General features: G+C 40.7%; 1 protein-coding gene across 16 annotated transcripts in view; it reads left to right on the top strand.

The window, feature by feature from the left end:
* LOC118512701 (probable serine/threonine-protein kinase DDB_G0267686) overlaps nt 1–21,715 on the top strand; it is a 35,390-nt gene extending 13,675 nt beyond the window's left edge. For 4 of the 16 annotated variants that reach the window (XM_036057523.1, XM_036057525.1, XM_036057526.1 and 1 more), the window contains exons 3-17: nt 6,962–7,066; nt 7,955–8,081; nt 8,143–8,303; nt 8,420–8,655; nt 8,733–8,892; nt 8,971–9,366; nt 10,047–10,094; nt 10,691–10,948; nt 11,024–11,154; nt 11,228–11,306; nt 12,824–12,886; nt 14,299–14,340; nt 14,438–14,705; nt 14,845–14,859; nt 15,259–21,715. In XM_036057523.1, coding sequence (XP_035913416.1) covers nt 6,962–7,066; nt 7,955–8,081; nt 8,143–8,303; nt 8,420–8,655; nt 8,733–8,892; nt 8,971–9,366; nt 10,047–10,094; nt 10,691–10,948; nt 11,024–11,154; nt 11,228–11,306; nt 12,824–12,886; nt 14,299–14,340; nt 14,438–14,705; nt 14,845–14,859; nt 15,259–15,380 — 2,211 coding nt within the window. In that variant the 3' untranslated portion in view covers nt 15,381–21,715. The remainder of the gene's footprint in view (nt 1–6,961; nt 7,067–7,954; nt 8,082–8,142; nt 8,304–8,419; nt 8,656–8,732; nt 8,893–8,970; nt 9,367–10,046; nt 10,095–10,690; nt 10,949–11,023; nt 11,155–11,227; nt 11,307–12,823; nt 12,887–14,298; nt 14,341–14,437; nt 14,706–14,844; nt 14,860–15,258) is intronic. The other 12 variants (XM_036057531.1, XM_036057530.1, XM_036057534.1 and 9 more) reach the window with 10 other exon arrangements.
* Nucleotides 21,716–21,918: the final 203 nt, after the last annotated feature.

The following is a 21,918-nucleotide window of genomic DNA, read 5'->3' as shown; positions in this document are numbered from 1 at the left end:
TCGCTTCGTTGAAAGTGGGGTTTTCCTTCGAGCGATTTGTTGTTTGCAAAAAGGGGCAGGAAAACAAAGCACGGTGACGCGTGTTGTTTTTTTGCGGCGAACCTTGTTGCGATTGATGCTAACACAACCTGCAGAGGCGTGTCTGCATATAGGAATAACAAATAAGACAAATGGGGAAGCATTAGGCTCGACCGTTCTATAATGCTTTATCCAATGCTGTCTCCAAGGGGTCATTTGTCTTTATAGCAGCTTCCTTTGGTGCATGGTGATGTAACGTTCGTAACGTAACGCTTGGCGATCTTATAAAGTTATCCTTCAAACCATCAAACGCTAGTCATCTCTAGGTCATCCAGACACACGTTGTTATGCTTTACGCCGTGCTAGAACAGCAGGCGAAAAAAAAATCCCTCCCATGTAACCGCTCACGCTCACGACTCCATTTTTTCGGCGTAACCTATTTGTGTAGCTAACCGATATTATTTGCCGGTCGTTGCGCTATACTCAATGCCACGGTAAATTTGCTTTCAGCGGGCAACAGCTTCGAATTGTCTATCGGTCAGAGCTGCACGTTGCTCTCAGGATCAGGTGAGACAAAATAGAAACTCAACGTCACCAAAGTGGCACATGGAGCTAAAACAGAAGGAAAAAAAACAAGGCAGACAGAAAACGGGGAAGTGTAGTAGGATGCTCACACGGATTTCGACATCCCTTTCCAACTCGCTCGTTCGATCGCGGCAACGGCGAGACGGATTTTGTACGATGCTTCTCCGATCGTGCGATCGTGTCGTAATGTTTTTTGTTTTGATTTACTTCGATCCTTCGGTTTGCCTCGAGAGTGTGTGTGTGAAAACATGTCCAAGGGGCAGGACTTTTTGCGTCTTCTGTTCAGCGTTCCGTGGTTTTGTTTTTCTTTCTTCCCAAAGAACAAGTGTGTACCGTCGCCATACCGACACCGATGGTTCACTAATGGATAGAACTTGGGCTTTGTGTTGTGAGCGTTGTACTTCACTCACGGTCGCGAGTGCCAAGTACTACCGAGCGAGCGATACGCAGCGATCGGTAGGGTGTATGTGGCACACTACTTTCGTGGCAAAAAAACGTTGTTTACGTTGCGTTTGCGGTTGTGTTCCGTTCCGGTCACAATGTGTTTATTTATATACTTTTCGCCGCCAACCGTTTGAGGGGGGTTTTGGGTTAGGCTGGCTGACGGCGATGCTGCTTGGATGGACGCTGGATGGGATGGAATGGGATGGGATGGAAAGAGCAAGTGAACATAGATGTCGATCTCTGTGTTCATTATCAATATAGCGCGCCCAGGGGATTGAGAGCATCACCATGGGTGTCGGATCGAAAATGAGAGAAGGACCGTCGTCTTCGAGAGGTTAATAAATGAAACGGGGACTGTTTTTATACCATTCTGCTTATTCTCTCCCTCTCCAGCATTAAGCAATTAGCTAAGGACGCAATTGCAGTTCCAAACAAAAAAATGTCTACGTATGCAAACACAATGGGGCAAGAAACAAATTGCGCCGTCTGACGAATCATCTTAAAAGGATGGACTATGATGGAAGGTCAGCTTGAAACGTTTTGCAACAGCACAACGAGCAATAAATATCCCTTCTTGTAACGTGTGTTTGAGCTACAGTTTAGCGAGTAATACAACCACGAAGAGAAAGAGAGTGTGTTACTCAGTGTTTAACTACCGTCCATGCCAATAATGCTTGCTACTGCATGGAAATGAAGATGGTGATTCGAATTTCAGCGTTTTATTTGCTATTCTATATTCACCAAAAAGACTATTCCGAGTTAAGGCGATCGTTTACAGACGTGATGGGTGATCGTGTTTCAATGAGTCTTTTACTTAGTTCAAGTTCCTTTTGATTGAGTGTTTTAAATAGTTTTTCTTCGATTACTTGTTGCGTTGAGACCTCAATAAGGTTTTTTTCAAAAAGTTTATTCTTTGTTTTCTTTTTGTGAAACTGGCACGTGAGTGGTGAATGCCCTTTCATATTTATAATTTTTTTTCTTCTATGTCATTGTATGCTTTGAAGCTGTTTTTGCCATCTATCCTACTCGGCCAAGTGGCTCTTTGTCCAGGCAGATAAAATTCATAACCTTTTATTCAGTTTCCTTTTCAATTTTGTTTCATTAGAGTAAAGCTTTTTTTTTTCCTGTCGGTTTTCTTTCTTCCCTTTGTGTGGGGATTAGGTGTAAGTGGAAATAACGATTTAAAGAAGCACAAATGCTCACCGTTGATTGACTTCTAAATGGTACGTTTGCTTGATAGTTTGGATAGCACTCTATGTTTGCAGTGTATACGTAGAGCGCGTGCGAGTGATTTAATTAAGCAAAGTTAACAGCTAAGATAACAGCGAACCATTCGCTAATGGTGCTAATTGTATACAGACACGGATTCTGGTTTAGACTAGACGTCCGTCTGGCGGTGTTGGATAATTAATCAGTTTGTCAGAAAACTTTTCGCTTGGCTTGATTATCAGCGCGTTTATAATTGAGGCAGACAAAAGTCTGATTAGAGTAGATTTAGAACAACGGAAAATTTTGACGAAAATGCTCTAAAGGAAAGTCAAAAAATAGTTGGAAACAGTAAAAGGGTTTTTTTTGTTTTTATTCGACTGGAACGGCATCTTCACCTCTTTATTAAGGCCTTGTTTGTCGACGCTAATCTGCATCATAAACAAATAGAGAAGACACGCTTCTTTGCCGCACGTGTCGTTTAACGTCATCCCAATATGGGACTGATGAATCACATTGTGCTAATTATTGGAGCCGTCTTCTGCTACTTCTTAATTTACGAAACCGGTTTAATGCTGAGTCCAAATAGTACTTTTAATCCTAATAGCACTGAATCATCCTTTTTCAGATGCGATGTGATATGATTTAAATTTAATGGTTTTTTTTTTTAAGTTTTTTGAATATTTACATGAATACAGAACAGAACATGTGTATGATCTTTATTGCTGCCTCGGTTTGGTGTGAGATTGATGGAGGCGCCCAGTACTTATTGGTATGAAAGGGAAAATAGGACATGTAGTGCAGTTTGAAGCTATTTATTAACTTTTCTATTTTTTAAATTGAAATATAAGATCGATATCCATCATTTAATCGTGCTTCAGAGGACTTAGCTTAGTACAAATATTAGAGACGGTTGATTAATTCTCCTGTTTGTCGCTACCTTTATAGCTGTATAATGTAAGCGACTGGGCGAATCTGACCCAGAAGCGGTAGGATATATGTTTAATTAATGTTGTTTAATCAAACCATTAACCTCTGCCTGACTGTGACCATGTGGGACGTAGTGACCTGTTGAACAGCAACGTTAACACAGCGGCTAAGGACGAGAAAGCAAACATTCGCGTGCGGTGGGTACGTACAAGAACGAAAAGTACACCGCTCTATAGTGTGTAGAGCAATCAATTTCCATATTGAAAGCAAGTATAAAACATGCAATCGAAACGCGGCCCGGTCGTACGCGTTCCACTTCACTTCGTTACGCGTGTCACTCATTTCATGCCCGCGTGGAACTCGCTTTTCGTCACGCTAAATATCAACGGTTTCGATCGATCTACCCAGCACACACGCACGTAAGAGTGTGAGAGAGAGAGAGAACTGGGCAGTGAGATATATGAGCGGCAAAATAATATAATTTGCATTTCGGTGTGGTGTGTATGCCTTCTCTTGTTGCTTTTTATCTCTCTCTCTCTTTTTCTCTCGCTTTTTTCTCGTACAGAATGCTAAAGCAGAGAAAAAAGGAGACTTTATCATAGAGATGTGATATGCATGTGTATGCGGGGTTTCAACAGCAGCAGAAAAGCTTCCAAACCCACAACGCACTATACAGGGACTCAGGGGACTGGGGAGCAAAAAAGCGCGCGCGCGCTCGTCAGTTTTTGTTTACCTCGAAGCTTGTTGTGTTGATGCAGCAGGGAACTCGATAATCGGACCTGTGTGCGTGTGCTAGACAGCGAGAGCCGCCGCCGCAGACCCGAGTTCTCGCAGTGTGTCGGTGGGCTCGATATCCCTGAGCCAGCCCATGCTATTGCCAAGCCCTCGGTTTTTGTGTTTTGTTGTGAAGGATCTGCCGTGCTATGCTGGTGTGAGTTGTGCACCATAACAACCACAACAAAAGGCTGGAGAATGAAAATGTTTGCTCTGGCGAGTGATTGTATGTGGGTTTTGGAACAGTTTCTTTGTTAGTAAATCCTGTTTTTTTCCAGTGTGGAGGGGGAATTTGAAATTTAAAGCGAGTATCTGCCACGAACCGAACGGTTGGGTGAAAAGCGAAACGAATAATGACATAAAAACTTTTGCTGTGAAAACAAAACAGCAGCACATCTATTTGCCTCTTGCGGCTTTAGTGTTATTTAATTATCCAATTTGTTGGCAGGGGAGAAAAACTGCAACGCCACCGAATACGTCGGTGACGGATTATTGTGGCCCACTGAGCCTGAGAATACCACTACGGCCGTCACATGCATGCGTCGTTAACGAGACCCATCATTGTCCGATAAATGATGCTCTCCAATTTTCCCACATGAAACAAAACCAAAACCAAAAAAATAAATGTCTGACTGTGGTGATGGGAGAATGGGGTAATGAAATTAACGTGTACTTTAAATAAGTTTGTGTATCGACACTGTTTGCTGTTGCTATACCATACGCTCTGGGAAACGTGGCTGGTCTCACTAGCTAAATAGATCGTATCGTTGGTAAAGAAATTCAATTATTGGATGCGGTAACAGTTGGGTACCGAAAGCGATGATAGAATAGGAAAAGTATGTTTTCGTGGAATTCGTTCGGTTGGTTCGGTGAAACATTGTATTGCACAATGCAGTAGTGGAAGGAACACAGTGCGACACGCTGTAGGAGGGTTGGGAGGAATGTCGAAACGAGGTTCTGTAAAACACGTGTTTGAACAGTAATAATCTGTCCATTACAGGCGATGGGAATACTTGAAGCTGGAAAGAGGAAAACTTAGCACTAACTAAATGTATCAATACTTTTGTGAGAAACCTATTTTTTCGGTGGTTTTGTTTGGGAAAAATTACCATGTTTTTGGTGTTGAATTTTCCTCCAGTGTTTTTGTTCAAATAATTGCGTTTTATATTCGTAACACTTTTGTAAAATCTTCTAGAAAACTTTATTAAACTGGTAAATTTGCTCTGACGTCACTCGAAGAACTTCCAAGAAAAAAAAAAAGTTCGTTTAAGCGGCGTAATAACATGGTTGAATTTTAAAGTGGCTTATTGATCTAAAAATAGATTAAATGAAGTAGGGTATTAACAATTTTGTGTTTGCTTTAGTAAACCCACGAATCAATCGATGACAGTAAGGAAATTAGTTCCTGCCAAATTTCTTTTTTGAGCAGGCCGCAGATGCAAGAGAATGCAGAGAAAACTTGTGTGTATGAAATACGAGACCTAGTGCTTGAACTACAAACATAACTTATAATTATTATAATTAGATTGTATACAGAAAAGGAATTTTACACTAGCAATTACATTACGCTTCTTTCCCAGTAATCGAATGTCTTTAGTTGATGTTTTTTTTTCGCAATTATCGCACAATCCAACACTCATCAGCAGCGTAGTTGTTTGGCTCTTGTTTTCGCCGTATTTTCTCGTTTACGCCCCGGTTAAGGCGAAGAACATCAATCAACTTAGCAGCCAAGGCCCAAGGTGTATGGAATTACTAATGAAGTTGCGTTGGAAACAACGCGCCGCGTCTGCTCGAATTAGGCAGCTTGTGACGAAAATGGACTTATTTTCATGCTTCAGTTTTTGGGGTGTGTAAGGTTGGCGAATGGGCTGAAGCTAGCAAATCGTTCCTTTGTAACGATGGCATCGCACGCCAGGGGCAGAAGGTGTTGAAAGCTAATTAATCTTAAGCCATGCTTTAAAATGTCAACCCCTTTTCCCGCTCGTATCATATCGGCCGATGGCGAAGCGGGCGATAGTCGTCCAATATTTTCTGTCGCTTACACTATCTGTCAACACGGTCGTTGTCGGGTTGGTAGTCTTCAGATTCAGAGCATCTCAGTGTTGTGTGTGTGTGTGAGAAAGAAGGAGAAGAAAGGGCATACGAGCAACTGGTGTCGTGCGTTTGTCTGTGAATCGTTGTGTGTGGATGGTTGCGAAGGTACACAAACTATTTAAAGATGTATGCCGAATTGGGGTAACCGTGTTTAAAATATTAATCAACTTGTAAGGGATTTAGCAGTACGATATGGAACGTAAAACAATGCAAATCAACGCGAGCGATCGTGTGAGGCCGAGCGCTTTTCTGATTTCGTGTGAGAATAACATACTATATTGTGCACCATTTGTTGTATGGTTTTAGTTCAATTTTATTCGCATCATTGCGTTATAATTTTATTTAATGGTTCTTCTAGATAGGTTTTAATTTCCCTAAGGGTGTTTGATGGTAAAACTTAAATTCTAAAGAAATCCCAAAGCACATAAACGCTACTCTTACTCGTTCTGCCGTGATTTCAAACTGAGAATGATTTCCAGAATTTGTTCTCAAACATAAACTTCTAATGCCTTGTTTTACGCCATTCCTCCGAATTGTCACCACACCTCGTTGATAATTGATTATTTACACTCGCCTTTTTGATTATCTTGCGTCACACGCCGGCTTCCGGAATTCCACGACCATCCCGTCATCTCTCCGCTATGATGGAATATACGACCTGTGATGCATCAACAATTTGAATAATTCTGCTCCGCCCGGTGGCGGCCACCACCCATTTGCCGTCCGTTCGGGGTACGTGAGCAAACATCCCACCTTTTCTTCGCCGTGCCTCGCCTCGTCATGCCACGATCGTCATGCCACGCCACCTTTTGATCATCACCATCAAACACACCACTCTTGTGACACTCTTGGTTCTCTTCTGTCGTCGTGGTCGTCGTGTTGCGTTAACATCATCTCCCCATCTCAACAGGCGTCTAAGAGTGCCAACCTGTCGCCGACGACGGGCACCCTGGGCACGTTTCGAGGCGGCTCCCTGCCCAACGTCAATAATGAAAACAAACAGTACCAGGAAAAGGTTTTTATCGTTTCGGCCGTGCCCGACCGTGCCGGGCATCGGTTCATTTCTTATTTGGTCCTTCGTTGTTGATGTTGATGTTACGTTCCGTCGGTTTTGCGATGTAGATTTGGTAGATTTAGCTGAAACAAGTTCCCCCTCTTTTCTACATCATTTTGTCCACCTGATTTCAGCTTATCAGACATATATTTTTTTTAATTACGATCTTACGTAGATAGTAATAGTACTCTTTACTACTCAATATAGATGTGTGTTCTTTTTTTTCTCTTCCGTTCGTTTCGTTGATATATTAGATACGATTGACAGATTGACGATTCAAACGGTGTTGTTGCTTTAGGCAAATTCTTTTAACCGATTTTCACCTGCATGCAAACATAATAGACACGATATTTCATTTCTGAATTTACTGCTCCTTCTCTTAAAAATAATTATTAGAGTCATCGCAAGATATTTCAATTGGAAAAGTCAATGGTCACTTTTCCTGTACCAACTTTTGTCTACCTAATCATTACAAATGTTTGGATTTAGGTAGACTAGCATGTAGTTTTCTATAAAACAGTTAGCAAATAATATTCCATTTTATCTGTGCCCGGAGGACGACTCTTCGTCCTTGTCGATCATTCGATGGAGGCGCATGGTGGTTAGTTCAGCCTGATTTAAATCCTTTTGCATGGTGAACATAGAATAGCAGAAAATCAAAGAAAAGTTATCAGTAAAACATGTTAGCATTACGATAACATTTTTTCATCGGTACTATCTTCTAAGTGTTTGCCTAGCTATTTCTTCTTTTTGATGGAAACTTTTTTAAATTGTGTACTTCTAAAACAGGCTCCTAAGAATGGTGTCCTAAGCTACAGTTATTTATACCACAATTTCTATCTCTTTCAGACGGACGATGGTTCTAATTTAACAGAACTGAAACCGTACTCGCAACCGGAGACGGTGAAGGTGAAAAAGGAAATAGCTCCCAAAACCAGTACACCAAGCCACACGAGAGAGTCAAGAGGTAAAGAAGGTTTGTGTGTTAGGCGCTTCGGTAGACATGCAACTGATCGTTTCGATATTCGGTTTTGCAGGTCGAACACCCGGCGGTCCCATGCGTAATCGGCAGGCGAGTCGAAACCATGACACGTCACCGTACGGCAACAGTACGGTTCATTTGATTCCACCGATGGAAAACAACTGGCACCGTTCGATCTCGGATTCGGCAATCCATCAGAGTCTCTGTCAAAATCAGGTAAATCACACAAAACAAAACCAAAATGCCCGAAATACCATCACGTCAACCTGACACTAACCGCTTATGTTTCGGGATGGGTTTTCCCGATGAATTTGATTTGTTTTTATTTTTAGCAACAAGACGGCACCCTTCTTACCACTCACTCACCCCTAACGCTAAGTCCAACAGTGCAAAGAAAGATTTCAAATGCTCAACACATTTCGAAAGTACACAACAACCACATGACCAACAATCATCATAATCACCATCATCATCACCACCATCATCCCAGCAATCATCACGACAATGGATCGACGCAAGACATACGGTCACGCTCCTCTACCGCCCTGCCGAGGTTACCCGGAATCAAGTGAGCATTCGTCCCGGCTGGACAGAATCCGTCCGGCAATCGATACAACTAAGCATAACCTTCCCTATTTTCCGCAGCATCTATCCATCGCAGAACCACCCCGACAGTATACAGATTCCGATACCGAGCAACACGGGATCGTTACCAGATTTAACCTCCGTCGGTTATCCCTCCATGTATCCCGCAACGCTGGACCAAGAGTATGATCCAAACGGACAAAATCACAGCTACTGTCCGGTAAGTAGTGCGTATAGCATGTGAAGCTGGATGATTGTGTTACATCGGTTTCCCCCTTGTTTTTTTCGTTTTCTGCAGAGTCCCCTTGGTACCTCACCTTCGTCACTCTCACCAACCTCTGCGATTCAGAACCATCATCACCATCCGCATCCGAGGGCCAACAGTTTCAGTGGTGGCGTTAGTGGAAGCAGTGCCGGCGGTGGCAATGGATCGGGTGGTGGTGGTGGAGGAGGAGGGGGAGGAGGTGGCGGTGGCGGCAACGGTGTTGGAGGATACCCCATTCCTACTAGCCATTCGAACAGTGGTTCCGTCAGTCCGACGGGTAGCGGTATCAGCTGTAGTCCCAGCGGGTCGGTGGCCCCGATCGCGATCAATAATGTGAATATGGTGAACGCCGTTAATCACAACAATGGCGCAAATCTTAACAATGGCATTAAGGGAAAGAAAGCTAAACCACAAACCATCTCTAGTCAGGTGAGTGCGCGTAGTAATGCTGGACTGGTTTTATTTGGTGAATGAAACCGGGAAACCCCGAAATAGAGTCACCAGATTCACTAAAACCACACTGCCAGACAGAGAGAGAGAGAGACAGAGAGGGCGTGAGAGGGAGAGAGGCATTTAAAAACAATTGGAAAGTAAAATCCCATCTACAACTAGTTAGTAAAGTATTTCTGAGCTTTCTCGGTACAGTTCTTGTGAGTGCAGATGGTTGGCACGCATCGGTAGTATCTCCTCTTCATGTAGCAAAACAGACCAATATGCTAGTCCGATTTCTGTGTACTGCCTAGTGCTTCTGTTGCACTGTTTTACACTGATTCTAACCATTTCTTTACTTGCTTTCGTGTAACTTTTTCCACTACCGCGTTTACCATTAATGATTCTGTTTCTGCACCTATTCACTATTGCAACAAACAACCTATTTTCTTTCGTAATTACTGTTACTGTTGCTTACTTGCCATTGTTTACACACTATTTTCATTTAGCTCATCTATTTCTATCTGCATTCCTACACACACACACACATATACACACACACACAGACACACACCCATATGCATTTATCTTTCCTTCTCAAATTGCAGCTTGCCTGTGAACGTGTTGTGTTATATTTACTATTGTTTTTTTTTCTTTCTTTCATCGTTAATTTTTTGCAGCCTTTTTTATCTGTACCAGATAGTAATAGATATTCGTTTATGTCGAAGGTATATAATTTTATTTATTATTTTGTTTTTACTTCATATCGACTGTTGTTCCCTTGTTTTTTTTCTTTCCATCCCACATCCATCTTGATCAATCAATTTTCATCGTTCGATGTATTAAAATACTTAATTTATGTAACGATTGCTGTGTAAGTGTTTGCTGTCGTTCCCGTAGTTTGTTGTATTTAATGTTCAAACGTACAAAATTCTATTCTGTTCTGCAATACTGCTCATTTGCATTTGTTTATGATGGCAACAGCGATTATATGACTGAATGTATAAACTAAGAAACAAAAGTACTTTATTTGTTTGGACGCATAAAACGCACGCTAAGTAGAATGAAAGTCAGCTCTGCAAATTCTGCGCTATCTGCTAAATTTATTCCAACTAATCTATATGAATAGCGAGTGGACTACGGTCCCCCAAAATTGCGTAGTGAATAAAATAAGAGGTCGAAATGAAAAAGAAATTTAAATTGTAAAGCATTCCATTCTACATCCAACTTGATCGAGATAAGCGAGCGCTAGGATGTATTGCAGTTAAGCTGTTTCATCGCTTAATAAAATCTCTTTCCTGTACACCTATATTTTGTTCCACAGGTCAACAATACTTATGACACTAACCAACAGCAGCAACAGTCAGTGCAGCAGCAGCAGCAGCAGCAGCATCAACAGCACCAGCAACCGCAAGCACAGTCCCCGCAACAGCAACAGCAGCAAGCACAACAGCAGCAACGAATACCAACCCTCGATCAGATAAGCTACGATAGCTTCACACAGATCACCGACGGTCTGGCGTCGCCCAACCAGAACTCTCCCGAAAGCATACTGTACGGATCTCATGGAAATATGTCCCCGGTATGTGTTGTTAAATCGCTCACACACCTTCCGACAGCATTTCATCAACGAGGTGTGCCTTTATTTTCGCTTCAGCAAATTATGTCCGACTACCGAACTCGACCTAGTCCCGGTTCTAGTCCTGGGCTTGCGTTAGTGAACAATCCCGATTCCAATTCCAGTGCCCCCTGCAGTCCAGTGTCCCACACTGTGGGCAGCAACAATGGGTAAGTAAAGACAAAACACCAGTGCTGTTGTGTGTGTGTGTCATACATTTTAAATTGGTGTTTTATCCTATAGACCAAGCTACGATAAATATCCGACCAGTGACGTTTACGTGCAAAACACCCTACCACAGTATTTGGAACACATAACATTGGTGAGTAGCGGGGGTTGATTCGATGATGTTTGCTGATGACGATATGATTATTGGCAGTGCACCATAAACCTATCGGATGTAAATGTCGTTAAACATTTTAAGTTCTCTTAACCCATGCATCCATCCATCCATCCGCTCCGGCTGTGCTCCATTGCCAAAATTAAGCCCTCTATCCATCATCTACACACGTGTGTATAGATCTCTGCTCATCATGCCATCGTCACTGTTAAGGAGTTCCTTTCGTTCTGTTTAGATTCATCATCGCCATCTCACTACTTCCTCTATTGATTGGAAATATGATTCTGTGCTGTCTTGTTACTTCCTTTGACGATGTATCGTTTTTGCCTTCAGTTAATGTTTGTACTTTGATTTTAAATCAAATGCTTTACCGTTCCCCTGCAGCCATTCATCCCTCCCCATGTCCATTTATTTATGAGAAACAAATAATTTATGTAAAAGCCGTCCTGTTGCTTGTAACAGCTAACAAGAAACAGGAACAAACGGGTCAGTCATATTTCAAAATGAGTCATTTTAACAACATAAAATGATATTTGTCATCCCACAATGTGTTTTTCTCTGCCAAATTAAAAAAACCAACTTAGATTACTCGGTTCTTCAAGAAAAAAAAAAACATATCAACGATATTCATGGAATTGTCACACACATTTTTACTTAGCGATTAGAATAAAAATAGAGTTTTGCTCAGTTGTTTTTAGCAAAAATTTAATGAAATCAATTGGCATCGGTATTAGATACAAAAAAGCGTGACGAAATAGAGCGGTTTAATTCAATTCATCAATTAATTTGTATCTTTCTACAAGTACTAGCAATCAAAAAACACTTTGGGGCTAAGAAGTAGAACAGGCCTACAAGTTGTGTGAAAGGTCACGGTGAAATGTGTGCATGAGCATTTAGGACATAAAAGTAATACTTCAAGTAACCGTTAATTATATAAATGAAATGTTTTAATAGTGAAGTTGACATTTTCAAAAAATTGTTCATCATTTATAATTTGAGCTCCAAATTTATAGAAAACTATATGAAAACTATTACTACATTTCACCACGAATGAAAATGATATTTACAACTGACTGCGAGTTTAAATTAAATTATTTTGTCCTAACTCATCATGTGCTCATTCCACTGTGCTCTTCCACTCTATGTTGCGTGTGCGAGTGTTTTCTATGCAATTAGTGAGCCTTTTCTACTCCTTAGCCGCTGGTTTTGTTTTCGTTATGTTCCGATTTCCCTTTCCCCACGTACCGTTTGTATGTTACGTCTTGTGTTTCTGTTTTGATTTTGTCTCAAAAAGAAAAAAAAAACAACAACTGTCTCTTCTGCCCCAGCTCAGATGTACTAAATAACGCTTGATTAACGCAACGCTACTGTGTTTACCTTCTAACCAATCTTCCCTTTCGAATGTCCACGTCCGTGATCGCCGAAATGTTGTGCCTTGCAAATTGCAAATTGACTTAAACAAACCGCGTACAACCTTCTGCTGCGTCATCCTACCTCAGGACTGGACTACGCTGGTTCAGAGTTTAGTAGAGTCCGGATGTACATTGACCGCGCAAGTGCAGGTTGATACCTTTTTATTCCATTTTCTTACTTCTTCTTCTTCGTTTTTTCTTCAATAAGAGTTTTAGAGTATAAAGTTTAACGTATAGTTTATTGCTGCGTCCTTTTTTTTGATGGTATTTTTCTTCGCTCCACTTGTGTCCTTTTTCTCTTTAGTTAAAAAGCAATTTGGCTGGCTGTAAATTTGATGCAACTTTTTGTTCTTTTACTTTGGCGGGCAATTTAACTTAATTCGTGGCGTGTGTTTCTTTATTAGTTGAAAAATATAAAAATAAATAATGACAAATAATCCTCTGAGAGATGGGACCATCGATAGTTTTTTGTGTACGAAAAATTAATTTGATATTTCAGTGTTCAAACACTTCATAGTCTAAAAATTCTAAAAGCCTTGCTTGTTGAAAGTTTAGCAGCAAAATAGCTGCCCTGTAGTTGTTCGTTATTTAAAACAACGAATTAAGTTAGATACCTGCCTATCAATTAAAACCGTAGAAGAGATTCTTTTGTCAATTTTTTAAAACAGCTATTTGAAATCAAAACCATTGGACAGTTGGCTGGCTGAAGTGCCATGCATTAAATTGGGTTTCCTTTTTTCTTTTGTATGTGTGCAATTAGGCAGATTTTGTTGAGATAATCTTGAATCGGCTTGAAAAAACAATGTACCACAAAGGGCAAAATTTGATCATTCACGTGATCAACGTTACATATCCTGTTTCATCCAACTGTTTACGATGAAAATGGATGGAACGCTGTAGTTTAAAACCTTTTTTTATTGCTTCTTTTTTTCTGCATTTCCATTTTATTTATTGTCCTTTTTTTCCCCGGTCCAGACTGTGTGCATGAATGTGGGTGTTAATCTGCCAAGTTTTTAACCATTTGCTATCGTGATATGCTTCTCTCTTCACATATTGTTGATGTCGTTTTTGTTGCATCGTCCCTTTTTGTCCTTTTTTCAATCATTTCGACTTCTCATGGTGTGTGTGTGTGCTTGCTCTTAGTTTTTCAATTAAATCATTTTCTTACTATCCGAGAGAGAGAGAGAGAGAGCGCTTCCGTTTCCGTTGATAGGTGTGCACCCCAACACATACTCACTTCCATCGCATTCTATTACGGTAGCAAATATTCGTTTTTAATTTACCTTTCTTGTCCTATTCAATTGTTTTCCTTCTCTTGGTCGTTGCTGGTCATGTATCATATATCTTGTTTAGTTCTAGTTTACCTTTCTAGTCTGTTTTTTTCGGCTTACGATTGTTCGTTCATTTTCATTCCATGTATGTTGTTTGTTGGAGTTTTTCTTTTTGTCGTGGGAGCAATAACTGATGGGATCATTTATTAATTTGTCCTCGTTGTTTTTCTTTTGCATTACTTTTATTTTTATCGTCGATTACGAACGCTTTGGACACCATTGGACACATAGGGTGACACCGATTTTACTACGAATCAGATGGTCTTTAGTGGGGTAAGTGTTGGCGGATTTTTTTGTTCTTCCACTTCCACTCTGTCCTATGTGTTGATAATAAAACGGATGCGGTTTTTGTTTTGTGTGTGTCTTTTAGTTTGATGAAACCTACCTGACGATGAACAACAGTAGCCTTGGTATGCGAACTCACGCCGGCCACGGTAATGGGCATTCGCAAGTGCAGCAGAACGCGACGCAACAGACGAACCAGCTGAACTCGATGAACTGTCAGAACATGCAGAACATGCAAAATACCAACATGAACAACATGTTCAACGGTACGACGGAACCCCTGCTCAGCCTGCCCAACACACAGTCGCTTATCGAGCCGCAAACACCAACGATACCGGAGATCGTGTTTACAGGTACGTCGTACTGTTATGTTATGTTTGTTTGTGTGTTTTTACTCTTGTAGGTGATTCGTAATTTTCATGAATGCTGCATACCCTCCTCATCTGTTTTTTTTTTGCTAATGATTGTTATTCATTCTTCATTCATTTACAGATTATTCGACCAGGGGTAAGTAACCTGTCATAAGAGTTTAATGGCGCTCCAAAGAAGGCACTAAACACGAACACGATTTTTTTAAAATTTAAATCAATAAGCCACTTTTGTAGTCATGTTCAAAACAAAGATCGAACATCTTTCATTCGATATTTTCACCACTGTCAAGAGACTGAGTGTCCCGAAGCTTTTTTTTGTCGTTTTCTTTTCCATGTTTATGTATGCTTTGTCTGAAAGAATAGAAAACGAAATCTAGGAAAGGGCGAAAACCCCTCCGGGCACACACCCTACATTAGTGCTAGAGCTATTTGCTCATCTGTACGCCCTAACGCCCGATGTTACACGGCAGTGTTAGTCCCCACAGCAACAGCCATGGCTTATCAAACTTAATCCCTTAACCCTTGTTTCTTGTAGACGATTTTGAGGCTGACCTTGGGCTTGGCCATATGGATTTTCAAAGCATTCAAATGCTCTCGGACACCAGCACGATGATTGACCCGATGGACGAGGATAGCTTTCGGCGAGACTTACAGTAAAGCATCCATGCTCGAGGGACTCCCGTTGCTGTTAGCCACCAACAGTGGTGCAACGTACTGGACGACGACGACCAGAAATAAAAAGAAAACAAAAACCAGATATCACTGTTGGATCGGTTGGTGGAGGGAATTAGTTAATGATAACTGTTAATTTGAGGCTGGCCGCAACAACGGTGGTACATAGCGTAAGATTGGACACAGTGTGTGGCAGTGAATGTGTTGGTTCGTTAGGTTGATTGTGTAAAGTTTGCGTTTGTTAAGCTTACCTGCATCTAGGTTAAAACAGTTGTAAATGGTTATTTTGTAAACCCGTGTTTTTCCCCACGCTGATTGCGTGCATCGATGACCTATCGACGTTATTCAGATGTGTTTAGAGCTAGGGTACGGTCGTACGGGCGTATACGCATTAAGCAAGATGTTATCGGCATACCCGATGGTACACGTATTCAAAACTTATTGCGTTGCAATTTTATGCAAAAACATGCGTGCATGTTTTCTTTGTTCACGTTTGCTTTTTTTTTGGGGGCGAGATGTGTGTTTCGTGTCTCATGTTGATCAACAAAAATGTTATATGATTGCGGGAGACTTTCATTTTGTTATACTGCATTTTTTATACTCTATCCTGGAGTAGGGTAGCCGGATATGCGCTAAAACAACAATTAAATTGTGTTTTTTATATACATGGCAAACACTCAGCATTTGTGGTTTCTGCTCGCTTAACACGTGAACCGGGATGATAGGATAGTGAAATGGATTGTCATAATGCACAAAATTGGACTCAGTTTGAGGGGCAGTTGTTATTTCCACTTGGGAAAAATTTTACTCAATATGTGGGTTTCTTTAAAAATGTCCCCCATCCCGTAATTTGATTGCAACAATTGCAAACCCGTACAGTTCTTTGGTTTGTATTTTTGTTATAAAATTATCGTTGCTCATTAGCTCGAAGCGATAGCCCGTCGATACATTTCTTTGTTTCCTTATTTTGGTTTTGTGATTTAAGTGAAGTGTGAAGTAGAAGAGGAAACGAGTGCAGGCTCGTCGGAATCAGGCGCCAAGCCAAGAGACAAATTCGAATCGAAACATCAAGCAACAACCGGGGCGGGATACACCCGAGCAAATGCTTAAATCACTCGTAGTTCCACACTTAAGCAGTGACCATTGTTCTCGCTGGTGCGCAGGTGGGTCGCTGCGAGGCAACGGGGACCGTAATGTTCTCTGTGTAAATGCTCCGTTTTTATGTCATTTAGCAGGTTAGGAAAAGGAAAAAAACATTGTGCTATTTACCGATAATAAGAGGGGTGGTACCGATACCAGTTAGGCTAATGCGTAGATAAGGATTAATGCAAGTTTAGCTAGGAACCCGAAAACATGAAACAGGTAGAACGAACGAAATGGAAAACAAAGCAAAACGAATAATAAAGTGTGTGTGCAGAACAGCTACAACAATATGGACGATGGTGGGAAGAGGGGAAGGGGAGCATTTTTAATTGGGACGACAGAAAGCTAACAACATCCTTGGTGTGTGGATGGGGCCGCAAAATACTAAAACGAAATCTCTTACGAACAGTAACATGTGAATGCTTGAATTTGAGCGTAACAACAATTTGGTCCTGAGTTCTTGTGTGAGCAGGAATCTAAAGCATATGGTAACAAAAAACGAATTCCGCATCCGATCGAGGCTGATCGAGGCTGTTGAGTGAGGCTGTGCAGGCGGTGCAAACAAGTACGCGGAAGCAAACGAAAAGAAAAACGAACGAACGAACGATAGATAGATATTTGCCAATTCCGGACCCGGCAGCAGATTCCGGTTGTGTTACGGCGCGTGTGTGTGTGTGTGTGTGTAGTGGTAGCCGGCACCGAGTAAGCGAACGTGTATTGCATGTAAAAATATCGTAACATATCAAAGCTGTACGTTTGTTAGCGTTATTCAATCTTCTTCAACCTTACCTTACCCCCACGATGTAATAAAGCTTACCGTGATATGATCGCCGCGAAGAAGAGGAGCTAAAGCAAATTGGCTAGCTTCAGCGAAACCGGATGTATCGGATCGAGGAATAACCGAATCAAAAGCTGTACTGTGCGGGAGCTGACGATCAACACTGTATACAGAGACAGACAGACAGACAGACAGACAGACCGAATGTTGAAGTACAAAGTGTTGCAAGAAAATATGCCGCAACTTTATTGCTGTCTTAAGATGAATTACAATTTTTTCCCCTGATAACCCCATAAATCTTGTGCACGTTACGAAGAACGCCAGTGTTCCTAAAGGAAAAGATTCTTTATGTTCGTGTTGATACCGAGTGTCCGAGATTAAGCATCTTCAGACCCGCAAAGCAATCTGCTGCTATGATGGCACAGTGGGCTACTAAACTAGATGGGCTTATCTGTTGTTTTGTTTTGCCGAATGAAACATGATAGTAATACTAATGAATGGTGATGACATAGCTCGCGTAATAGCGCGTGATAGCCAAGAGCAAATCTGTACAAAACACTCTTCATACCTGTTAAACTCTAAAATTGTCCTTGTCGTTTCATACTGACTAAACTCTTTCCAGCTCTCTCGTTCCTGCTAACTTACACACTAAGTGCTGTGCTTCTTGTACCCCAAACCCTTCTCAACGGAAAGTAAAGTTTGTTTTAACACATCACATCAGATTGTTATTTTAACTCATTTTCTTACCAGGAAGTGTCACTCCGCTTGTTATCCTGTTTCTCAAAAGCCTTCGATATGTGGCATATGCATTGTTTGACTTGGTCCCCTATTTATGCAAGGAAAGGAGAAACCCAACTTGGACACCGATAAAGAGAACAGCGATTAATTTCCCTGAAAAGGCTGCACCTCAACATGCAGCTGCAGTGCCATTGATATGATCGTTGAACGATAAAATTAATACAACAAAGCCGAACGTTGATTTATGGTTAAAGGATTAATATTTTATTCACCACCATCTACATAAAGCATCGAACCGACTACCACTACCGAAAGCGACAAGTGTGCCAAACTCTATTCTGTGAGAATGTTGCATTTCAATTTTCGCACCTTTCTATTCATTTAGTGAACCTTCATCTAATTCCTCTCCACAAGAGCATTTATCAAAATCGTTGCACCGTCATTCGTAAGCCCAGTAAAACAAAAACAGAAGATGGTTACAAAAGCCCACTTAATTAGATAGAAAACATGAAAACGATCGTTTGTTTCAGTACAAAAGATTTACTCGATACGGAAGGCGTGAAACTGAAGTGACGAAAGAACATGGAGACAGCTTACGCACAAACCAATGTCAGAAGCGTGCGCCTTGTAGAAACAATCTGTGAGATTGTTAGATAGATGGGTTAGCACATGGGTTTAGAACAGTAAATAGGATTGTGTAGGTACAGTCCGTCAAACTGAAATCTGGATACAGCTGGAATTGAACATTTGTACAAACTTTGAGGACAGCTTTCTTATCGCTGGGGCTTTTAAAAACTGGAATCTTTCATTATTCTTCTAATCACCGAAAGTCACCAACCTTTAGTGGATTTCTTGACAATGAATTCAACTTGAAAGAATCGATAAAGGATGCCTTTGCTTTATGGAATACAGTTCAGAATTAGCAACTACAGATACTTTGAAGCTTTTTCAAGCGTCTTTTTAATAGCCTCACTCAGCAAAAGGGCCAGTCTGTTTCTTCAAAAAAAAACCTCACTCCTGGACGCCGTAAGGGATTTAAGGGAGAGATAAAATCACAACTCAACAGTAGAATTTTCAAAACCATTTTATTTGGAGAGAGGCGGTCCGATGGCAGAGGCGATAGCGGTGCCGGTCTTCACACGACAAGACCGGGGTTCAAATCCCATCCAGACCGCCTCCCCATACGGAGTGCTTTATACTTTGCTACGGGTAAAAGTAAGTCATAGAAATACAGAAATGGCAGGCTGAGGTCAATCAAGGTTGTGTAGTGCCAAGGAAGGAAAGAATGTACATCGAGCACGGTTTAGTGAGTTGGACAAGTGTTTAGTGGCAGTGGCTTAGTGGTTTAATTGTTTTAAAAAGTTATTGGAACAAAACTGAACTGGCTATTGGCTCTGGTGAACTTTTCTGGGGTAATGTTTTATTTAAACTATGAAAAGTGGATTACTAAGGAGCATTTTTGGTTGGTCCAAGGTGCTGGAACATCTTCTTAATACCTTGAGCAGTTAAAGTCATATATCATGACAATTGGGGCGGCCCGAGGTTCAAGTCTCATTTACACGGCAGGACCGGAGCTCCCCAAAGTGAGGACTGATGACTATCCAACTACGTGGTATCATTAAGTCTAGTTAGCCAGAAATGATAGGCATGACCTTAAGAGGTCGTTAGGCCAAGAAAGAAGAACATGACAATGAAAAATAGTAGCTATATCCTCACTTTATTAGAAAATTGGAATGAGTCAGGGAAAAAATTTGAATGAAAGGCCGCAATATGCAAAAAAAAAAAAAATTCCAAAGCTTCTACAAACTGTGCCAGAAGCTTAGAGAATCCGATGCTCATTTTGTGATCACTTTATTTTGTGACTATTTAGTTAGAAGGTGGGGACAAACGAGAATCACGAAGGGTCAAACCGAGGAGGTAAAGAAAATCATTCTCAAAGTCGAGCAACTATTCAACTACAAGGTGTCCGGATTTCGGTTTGAAGCACTGTAAGCGAGTAAGGCAACGACAACAATGGTCCTTCTGTAAGTATGTGTGAGTGCATGTGCACCCGTTTTTGTGTACAATTTGTAAATTATGTTGCAAAGTACTGCATGTGTGTAAGCACTTCCTGTCTAGGGTACATATGTGAGCTAGAAAAAATATTAAACAAAAAAACAACAAAACCCAAAGTGCAAATAGATAGAATCACCTTTTGCTAGTAAGAAATTTTTCCTCCCCATTTTGTCCCCTATTTTTCAGCCTAAAGTCTTAATGTAAAGATATTTACTCCTTTTTGTTCCATAACCCCTGTTGGCCTGTCCTTTGAAATACGAACGCACCACTCACTCCGATGCCTTACTTTGCAAAACAAGACAAAAGCAAAATTAAAACAAAAATACGAAACAAAACAACAACAAAAACTCCTTATCACACTTTTTGCGTTTATTTTACCCATTCCGCTTGCACATAAAATGCCCAAATGTTTTGGCTTAAAATAAAATTGTAAATTAGGTGATGTATTGGGAAGCGTGTACTTGGGTAGTGTTTGATGTCTTTCGATAGTGTGTACGCGAAATGGTAAGGCGTTCGTTCAGATGCAGATTGTCCAATAAGTTTAAAGGTAAAGGTTGATATTATCGGTTTTTACAAAAAAAGGACATCTATTTACGAGACCTATTTATTACGGTATGCGCTAGCATGTAGAAGGGTTTACGTTTGTTAGACAGATTTTAGCGACCGAATTCGGATAAGATTGGCTTGGATATTTTTACGCACGATGACCTGATTTTACGTGAGATAGTTAAAAGAAAGTGGTAATTGTTTCTACACACTGCATAAGAAGAAAATCCATTGTTGCATGTTCGTTTGTAAGTGTGTGTGTGTTAACTCGATAAGTGAGAAAAGTCAGTGAGATTAAAATGGAAAACTGTATAAAAAAAAAAGTATGAAAAAGAAGCGTAACAAAACAGACAACCCGGATTTCGGACCGATTTATTGTAAATGGAACCGTTTAATAGTGAAGGAATGAAAAGAATAGTTCTCGTCAAGTGGCCGATCGCGATCTTCGCGCGTATGCAGAACAGTCGCATTGTATAGAACAGTCAATTAGTATGTGTATGTGATCGTTGTGAGACGAGTGCGAGAGAAAATGAGACAAAAAAAAAAGACAAAATGAAATGGCCGTTTGCAGGGTGCAGCCAACTGTTCACCGGAGTACAGTTTACATTTACCATTTTGCATGCAATTGAGTGTGCGTGTGTGTGTGTGAGTGTTTTCATCAAGCACAGTGTTACGAAAAATAGCAAAATTAAATGAGGATTACCTCTTAAAACAAATGTAAAGCAAAGAAAGCAACATGAACGAGCAAATCATAATATGAAAGCTGGTCAAACCACAAAAAAAATAGTAAAAATAGAACAGAGGAAAAAAAGAGAGGTAAAAAACCACAAAGGAAAACAAGACAACAGAACCAATGCAAAAACAAAAAAACGTTTGATTCATTTCATATACGAGTTTGTCACTTTTTAATCGACTATTCATCGCCCTACTTGATACTACTTGATAAGAGAAGCATACAGTAAGGAAAGGAAAACAAATTATGTGATTAAATAGTCTAGAAATGAGTGCGGCAGACAGTAAACGCCTATCACACGTTAATCCTACCCAACTACCAAAAAAACAATTTAAACTCAATGATTCCTCATGCCATATTACTACTACTACTACTACTACTGCTACCACTACTGCTACAACCTCAGAAACCGCAGTAAAAACGGGTTTTTGAACGGCGAAATCCCAGAACACAATGCCAATGCTCTTTCTTTACCGACTACAAAAAACGAACGGACGGACGTATACAGCGTGTTTAAATGTGTGATAGAT

This window comes from Anopheles stephensi, chromosome 3 (genome assembly GCF_013141755.1).
Source record: "Anopheles stephensi strain Indian chromosome 3, UCI_ANSTEP_V1.0, whole genome shotgun sequence".
NCBI classification, from domain to species: Eukaryota; Metazoa; Arthropoda; class Insecta; order Diptera; family Culicidae; genus Anopheles; species Anopheles stephensi.
This window is presented reverse-complemented; position numbering and strand designations above follow the sequence as displayed.